The sequence below is a fragment of the Alligator sinensis genome, unplaced genomic scaffold (genome assembly GCF_000455745.1).
Source record: "Alligator sinensis unplaced genomic scaffold, ASM45574v1 scaffold872_3, whole genome shotgun sequence".
Lineage (NCBI taxonomy): Eukaryota > Metazoa > Chordata > Crocodylia > Alligatoridae > Alligator > Alligator sinensis.
This window is the reverse complement of record NW_005842137.1, coordinates 1,191,310-1,199,201: the sequence shown is the minus strand read 5'-3', so window position 1 is coordinate 1,199,201 and position 7,892 is coordinate 1,191,310. Positions and strand designations below refer to the sequence as shown.

At 49.9% G+C, this 7,892-nt stretch overlaps 1 protein-coding gene across 1 annotated transcript; it reads left to right on the top strand.

Moving 5' to 3' along the window:
* Positions 1-6: 6 nt before the first annotated feature.
* PIM1 (Pim-1 proto-oncogene, serine/threonine kinase) lies at positions 7-4,778 on the top strand. Its single transcript, XM_014520675.2, has 3 exons — positions 7-474; positions 2,416-2,592; positions 3,215-4,778. Exons 1-3 carry the CDS (start codon positions 129-131, stop codon positions 3,370-3,372), a joined length of 681 nt encoding a protein of 226 aa, XP_014376161.1. The 5' UTR covers positions 7-128; the 3' UTR covers positions 3,373-4,778.
* The last annotated feature ends 3,114 nt before the right edge of the window (positions 4,779-7,892 follow it).

Genomic DNA, 7,892 nt, shown 5'->3' with positions numbered 1-7,892 from the left:
GTGGGGGAGACGAGGGCGCCCAGCACCCCGGGGCTGCCTGGCACGGCGCGGCGCCGGCCGCTGACCCCTCCCGCCCGTGCTGACGAGCTCTCTGCTCTCTGTGCTAGCCCGGCGGCACCCGCGTGCCCATGGAAATCCTGCTGCTGAAGAAGGTGGGCTCCGGCTTCCACGGCGTGATCCGGCTCCTGGACTGGTTCGAGAGGCCCGACAGCTTTGTCTTGGTGCTGGAGCGGCCCGACCCCGTGCAGGATCTGTTCGACTTCATCACGGAGCGGGGGGCCCTGGCCGAGGAGCTGGCCCGCGGCTTCTTCCGCCAGGTCCTGGAGGCCGTCCGGCACTGTCACAGCTGCGGGGTCCTGCACCGGGATATCAAGGACGAGAACATCCTCATTGACCTGAACAGCGGAGAACTGAAGCTGATCGATTTTGGGTCCGGAGCCTTGCTCAAGGACACGGTGTACACTGATTTCGACGGTGAGAGACTCTTTCCATCCCCCTCATGTTTTACCTGCGTAGAGAGGAAGCCGGGGAAATTCCTCTTAGAAACGGGTTGTTCCCTCCCCCTGCCTAGTCAGTAATTTCCCAACCGGGGAATGAGCTCGCTTTCTCCGTGCTGGCGTGGTTATCGGCTAAATCTATTTTGCTGGAAGCGTCGCCTCTCCGAGACCTCTCAGGCTTGTCTCCCTGCCCTGTCCCCACATAACATTTCTCGCTAGGCGTCATGCCAGACATCGGTGGTGGCTGCCTGTCACGCAGGGGCTGTGTCTCCTTGGGCAACATGGCAGAGACCAGGGCTGAACTTGCTGGCAGGCTGATGCCTCTGCAAGCCCTGAGGATGGAGAAAGTTGAAGTCTGGGGCTCGGTTTGGTCCTGATGGACCCATTTCCCGCCCCCCGGCCCCCGGGTCCATCTCTCCTGTAGTGTAGGTTGGGGAAAGATTGAGTGAAAACCTGTCTGCAGCCATGCTGCTCTGATTCGGATCCTAACCTCATCTGGCAGCTAGAAAGCGAGGGAGAGGATATTGTTTTTCCTCTCCCAGGCTTGAGAGAGAGAGAAAGGGCTCTCGTGCTGTTTCCTTCCAGTGATGGATGGCCTTCAATATGGGGAGGGGGGCCACGAGGAGAAGGAAGCTGCCGCCTCCGCCATCTCGCTAAATTATTCATTTCGCTGGAAAGTTGCTTTTTGTCGGGGATGAATGTTGTGAAATTGGAGCTGAGGGAGATCTGCTTACAGCCGGCTCCCTTTCTGCCGCAGAAAGGCACCCGGGCCTTTGCCCTTTTTGTATTGGGGGGGTGGAGAGCGTGGCTAGTGGGGAAAAGCATTTGACCTTTGAGCCTGGGCTCGGGCTTGCCCGGTGGGTGACGTAGGAAATTATTCCACCGTGTATTCCGGCTTCTTCGGCGGAGGGCGGTTGATCTGCAAAACCCCCGCGTGTTGCCTGGGGTTTGTTTTGCTCCTGCCTCTTCAAATGGCTTGGCCTGCGCTGCATTTTTTGTTTTTAATGTAACGGTTAATGACCAGGGCTGGGTTCTTCCTCCCGCGGAATTTCTCGAGCTGGTGATGCCCCCTGGCGGGGCACCGGGGATCTTTTTACAACCGAAAGTTTGTAAACAAGAGTCACGTGGCCAGAAACCAGACTAGCAGCTCTGACCTCAGTCTCCTCTTCCTGCCAGAAGGGAAGAGATCAGATACAACAAAAGGCGAAGGGTGTAAGCCTCTGCAGCAGCAAAGCAGGCTGGAATTCGAGCCCAGCTCTAATTATCACATGCACAACTACAAACTGCTTGCCTGCCCGGGCGAAACTGCTCCCTTGATGTTGAACAACAAACCTTACTTCATGGCTTAGGAGTGGGCTGGCCTCACATGCGGCTGACTGTATTCCCTTTTATGGGGTAGGCTGCTATACAGTCTAGCAGGCCTCCTCCTCTCTGGGATGTAAATGATATTGCCATATTTGCCCAGCAGAGCCTTTTATGGAGAACTGATTGAAAGGTTGCCTGGATCCCTTTTTTGATGCAGTAGATGAGGTCTCAACCCTGGGATGCTGGGTGACTGGACTGAAGCATTGGCAGTCTGGCTTCAGGAGATGCAGTTAAGGGTCTCAAGTCCATTAAAGCTGGAAAGTGTGGTTGCTGCTTGTGTTTTGTTTGGTCCTGCTTCACTTTGGGGCCATGTTCCTAAGCACAGCCCTGCAGTCACCAGGAGCTTTGCACTGTCAAACTACCTGTACTGAAGCTTCACACTTGAGTTATTGCAACCTAAAGCCTGGAGCTTCAGCTACCTGACTTGCTGTCTTGAAGCCACATGCATGCCATTGATTAATTCAGTCGGCTTTTGATCATTCCTGTTTTGTTCTGATCCCTAGGCTTAGACCAAACACTTTCCTTATGGCGAGTTTTTGCTCTTGTCTTGCAGGCACAAGAGTGTACAGCCCCCCAGAATGGATTCGCTACCACAGGTACCATGGCAGATCAGCCGCAGTTTGGTCACTGGGCGTCCTGCTTTACGACATGGTCTGTGGGGACATCCCTTTTGAACATGATGAGGAGATTGTGAGGGGCCAGGTTTACTTCCGGCAAAGGATTTCACCAGGTGAGTGCTCCCCACTGTGCTAGGGGAGGGAAGCCAGCTGCTTACCCTGCATGCAGCAGTCGCTCAGGGATAATCTGTGATGCCATAAACGTGCATCCCTTCATGCCTTCAGGGAGCCGCGCAGAAGTATTGATTCCCCGCAGAGTGCTGGGAGCCTTGCTGCTTTCTCAGCTTTGGACAGCTGCTTCAGTGTCATAATTCACTTAAGCCTCTCCAGCACTCAACTTTCTTACCACTTGCTGGCCCAATTAATGTGGCTATGGGCAGTGGACTGCTCAGCAGACTTTCAGAAAGCATACATAGCCCAAAGACGCTGAATTGAATCACTATGTATCTTAATACGTTCCCCAGCAGAGGACGCGCTAATTTTGTTGTAAGATGGAAGAGTATAAATGTCAGGGGCAGGTGGGTGCTAATAGACTTGCATGCATCCATGTGTTATCTGAGTCTCCGCTATGCTAGCACGTAGATAAGAGCAGCTCAAACCAGGCCTGGGTATTCTGTCCCATGAAGTAAGAGGGCAGATCCCAAAGCAGAGGTAAACAGGGAGGCTTGGAGAGTTTACAGACACTAGTGAATAGTAGCCACCTGCTGACAGCTTGCTTGTATTTTCTTTCCCCAGAGTGCCAGCATCTCATTAAATGGTGTTTGGCCTTGAGACCCTCAGACAGGCCATCTTTCGAAGACATTCTAAACCATTCGTGGATGCAGGCGGTCCATTTGCCACAGAAGACTGCGGAGATCCACCTGCACAGCCTCATTCAGGAGTCAAGCAAATAGCAGCTCCTGTCATCCAGCAAGTGGAAAAAGCAAAACTCTCACCTATGACTGTATCGCTGAGCGGGGATCTTTGCAAGGGAACGTTGAGGTCTCATTCCAGTGCTGCGTTAACTGGAGAATTTTCTGAGGACCTGGAACTACTTTTCCATCCCTGGGGTACTGGACTGAAATTGTTAAGTCCTATATCACCTGATTTCTTGCCAGTAAACTTTTTTTTTTTTTTTTTTTTTTTTTTTTTTTTTGATGTCTTATGGGCACGTTGGCTGCGTGTGCCTGGCCTGCTGAATCCTGGAATATGAACAGAGAGGACCTGAGAATTAGCAAGAGAGTTTCAACTGGGGAGACTGACTGTGGGGAGGGAGGGGGGAGGGAAGGTACTGATTTGAATAGATGTCTTTTGTCACCGTATTCTGAGTGCCTTCAGTTGTAATCTGGGCTGTGCTGGAGGAAATACTTGAAATCTTCCTACACTGCTGCTTCTGAGTTTAGTTTAGTTTCTTTTTTTTCCCTTTCTTTATTTCTTTCTTTTTTTCCTTTTTTTCCTTTTTTTTCTTTTTTTTCTTTTTTTTTTTTTTTTAAAGAATGGATCAGAAGAAGCTGGGGGGACAAAACCAACTCTTCCCTCCCCCCCAGCTAGTTACTTCCTCAGTGTGCTGTCTAGAGTGATCTTTCTTCCTTGGCTCTCTGCTTACTGTGTCTCAAAAGCCGAGGCATCCTCACAAATGCACAAACAATGCAACCCAACCAAGCTGTAAATGTGTACAGAATTTTACAGGAGCAAAATATGGTGTACAGAGGAGTGTAGCGTAGAACGGGGACGCTTTTACATTGTGTTTTTCGTTTTGTTTTGTTTTTAATTTATTTTCATGTGTAGGGCTTTCTTTTCTTGTTCTTTTGGGGATTTTTTAAGGCAGTGTCCTAACCTGTAGGATAACTTTTATTTATTTATTTATGAATCATGTGGGTCCCCAGCCCACACCTCACGCTAACAGCTGCTGATCTGGTTTCCAGTTGGATCCCCTTCTTTATTCCTCCTTGGCTGGCTTAGACAGCCTGCCTGGGGAATGCTCTGTTCAGTGTCTCGCCTCTGTGTGGAGCGGCCCACCGCTTCGCGGCCATCTGTAAATAGTTCCGGCTGCGGATGTTCCTCTTCCACGCGTGTGTTCAGTTTTTAAATTGAGTTTCCACGGGTATTTGTCTAGGGTCTGGGGTTGTCATGTGCGCATGTGTATATAGCACTGTTCTAGCTGAGCTGTTGGGGAAAGTACCCTGGACTTCAACACTGTCAAGCCTGTATATGTTATCAGTGTGTAGTCAGCTGGTTTTTGTTAATAGTTAATATTGTACAGGGGAATTCAGAAATCCTATTTTTTTTATACATGCGGTTTTAAATAAAAATAAGTTACTTGATCTAACTGGAGGCCTTGCTTCTTTGGAGTGGAATAGAGCTGACGGCTTCACAACGCACTAAACAGAAGAGCACGCTGAGCCTGGGAGGTTCTTGCTACGTGATATCGACTCCAAGAGCACTCCCAAAGTGAATGTCTCGCTCAAAACGGGAGATGAGTAGCTGCAGTTAGAGAGGGCAGCCCAGCCTCCAGGTCTGGATTTGGCTTTTTTCAAGCCTGACTTCTGCAGTTGCTTCGGTTTCAAAGGAGCCAGCTGTATTGCCCACATCCAGAGAGTTTGGTTCTGGCTGTTCCCGGGTGCGTGCTTGGGAGAGCTCAGATGTGGGTGGGTGGGTGAGGCATGTATTGTTTCACCCTTGCTCCATACCAGAGGCACAATGCCTGCATGTAATTGGGAATGTGCGTGAGAGCAAAGCAGGTAAACATCAAAGATTAAATGGTGGCGAAATGCATTGCACACAACACACTGGCTGTTAACACCCTGTTGGGGAACCCAGTAACACCCGTCCTGTCTCTCCAGCTGTAATACCTCATCATGTGTCCATTTTGGGAAATGCTGCTAAGTGTGGGCTCATAAATCTGACTAATCCAAAAGGCTACACCGTCTTCAGACACTAATCGGAGCACAGGTACAGGGGCATTTGCTCTCTAGTGTTGGAAGAGCTCCACTGTCTTCCATCCTTCATGCTATAGTTTGACTATACTATGGGGTTTTCTTTTATTCTCCCATTGTTAGATGGAAGCCTCCCTCAGGGCACCAGCGGCAGGCGAGTTCCTCAACATGAATCGTAGCTTTGTGCAGCACTGACATACCAGCAACTTTGTGCATGCCCTAACTGGAGATCCTGTCCCTCCAAACGAGTTCTTTGCCAGCCAGTGCATGGTTCTTCAGCATCTTTGACTCATTTTAAAACCCTTCTTTCCTTGTTTATCGTGGAGCTGGGATCTCTCCTGCCCATCTCATGCTGCCATTTGCAGTGAAACACACTAGTAGGTTCTTGGGCTATGTGCATGGCTTCTTGCCCCATCACCTGTTCCTCTTAATAATCACTGTCCAAGATCCGCTGGAAGTACTGTGTCTGGGCTGAGAGGTTTCAGGGAAGGCGGTGAGGTATTTCTAGGGCTGAGAAGGATATGCGAGACCAGGCAGAAACCTGAAAGCATCTGAACCATCACTACTTCCACGCACCTGCCTGTGTGCTAGTGCTGTCTTCAGAGAGGTGTTATTGGAACTGGTCCATTATTTGCAAAGCTCTTTCTCTCTTGGAAGACACTTCAAAGGCAGAGTTATGGAGAGTGAGCTCCAACAAGAGAAAATGATGAGTCATTAGACAGATACTCAGCTGGGGTGGCTGAGTCAGGGCTGATCCTGCCTTGAGCATGGGGCTGGACTAGATAACCTTGTGAGGTCCCTTTCCTCTTCCTACGATCCCACGAACCATGCATCTTGCAAGGGTTCTTTTTAGCTTCCTTGTGAACAGTGCAACACATCCGCCCCGTCTTTCAGTTCTAGAAATCTTAGATGCCTGCTCTCGAGGGAGTGTGGGGAGGTCTAGAGGACTAAGAATTGGCTCACTCTGCTATGTGGGTCATGTATGTGTGTGTGTGTTGGGGAGGGGGGGTTCCCCTTTCTCTTCCTCTTCCTCTTCCCTTTCCCCTTCCCCTTGCTTCTTATCCTCCTGGCAAGAGGCTTTTATGACTTTACTGTTTCTTTTCCTTCCTGAGTTTCACCCTGCACATTTTGCTGTTGAGATTTGATCTTGAGCAAAGGATCAGAGCCGTGAGCACTTTGCACAGTGCATCTCTAAAAACCTGCCAACTAGTACTGTGCCAAGCCATTTTACTTTCTCACTTCACTACCAGCCCAAACCTTAATTCAGGAGTTCATCTCCAGCAAGGTACCTACCACCCCATAAGAACTGGCAGTGCCCTGAGACTTGGACTGTAGGGCAGGTGAGTGCTATTCCTGCTCTGTTGGCTATTTGCTGTGTGACCCGAGCTAGCTAGCTTTGTCCGTGCCTTGCTTTCCTCATCTACAAAATGCCATCTTTAAAGGGTGTCTAAAGCTCTCTGAGGTTATTAACCCAAGTTACTTTCCAGGTACATCTCTGCCTTCTCGCTCAGCGGGGGCACTGAATAAAGAAATTTGGATCCAAATGTTTTCAAGGCTTGGGGTTATTTTGATATGTGGTTAGTTTTTTTTTCTCTCTCTTGGCTGTGTCTTCTCACCGGATGGTCTGTAAACCTCTTTGTGCTAAACCGAAACCCCCTTTGTAGCTTTGAGAAGAAAGGCTATGACCCCTTGCATTGATATATTCTTTCATAGCTGCTGAAAGGGAGCTGTGCTCGGTTGCAGTATCACAGCACGCTGGCCCGCACTTTTGGGCTGACTGGGGCCCACCCTTCCAGTAAACACTCCTCAACTGCTGCTCCACTTCTTAGAAACCTCACCACAAAAAGGACAAGTCAGACCAGAGCACAGGGCCTGATGGGCTGATAGTCACTTTTAGCTTCCTGTGGTAGCTTATTGGCCTAGAAGCCTGCTGGGCTAGATCACTATGGGGAAAAGGGCCAGTTGGGTCATGGAGACGCAATAGTCGCATTTCACAGAATACCAAAGAAAGCACGAAGTCCAGTTGTGTCCTTGCTCGGATCAGCATAACTCCTGCTGACTGCGGGGGTGAGATCAAGTTATGGCTTAGCTTCAGACAAGTGTCCACATGTACACACAGACACTGTGCATGTGCACTTATGCATCAGAGCAGAGTGGGGGACAGTAGCATCCTTGGGCTAGTGTTAATCCATCCAGCTCAGGCACCCATAGCTGCAAAGAGACAGGAACACAGCCTAGCAACCAGGAGATGTACCCAGGCCCCATGAAGGCCTTGTACTCTGATTCACTGTCTTCACTGCTATTGATGCCCAAGCTCGCTGGAGTACAACTAACAAGAGGCCAGATCATGCTATACCCACATCTTTGTTTTGCTTGGCACACCTACCCAATGGGGCTCTAACAGGCATTTTCCTGAACTAAAGGCCAAGGATGGGAATACGTCCCAGGATCAGATTGAGGCAGACATGCCCCTGATCAGCCAAGGCACAGAGACACGT

Excerpts from the sequence above, each read along its gene's own strand:
- PIM1 (XM_014520675.2), top strand. The coding sequence starts at position 129 with ATGGAAATCCTGCTGCTGAAGAAGGTGGGCTCCGGCTTCCACGGCGTG. Across the intron at positions 475-2,415 it reads GGTGTACACTGATTTCGACG|GCACAAGAGTGTACAGCCCC; the intron begins GTGAGAGACTCT and ends CTTGTCTTGCAG. Across the intron at positions 2,593-3,214 it reads CCGGCAAAGGATTTCACCAG|AGTGCCAGCATCTCATTAAA; the intron begins GTGAGTGCTCCC and ends TTCTTTCCCCAG.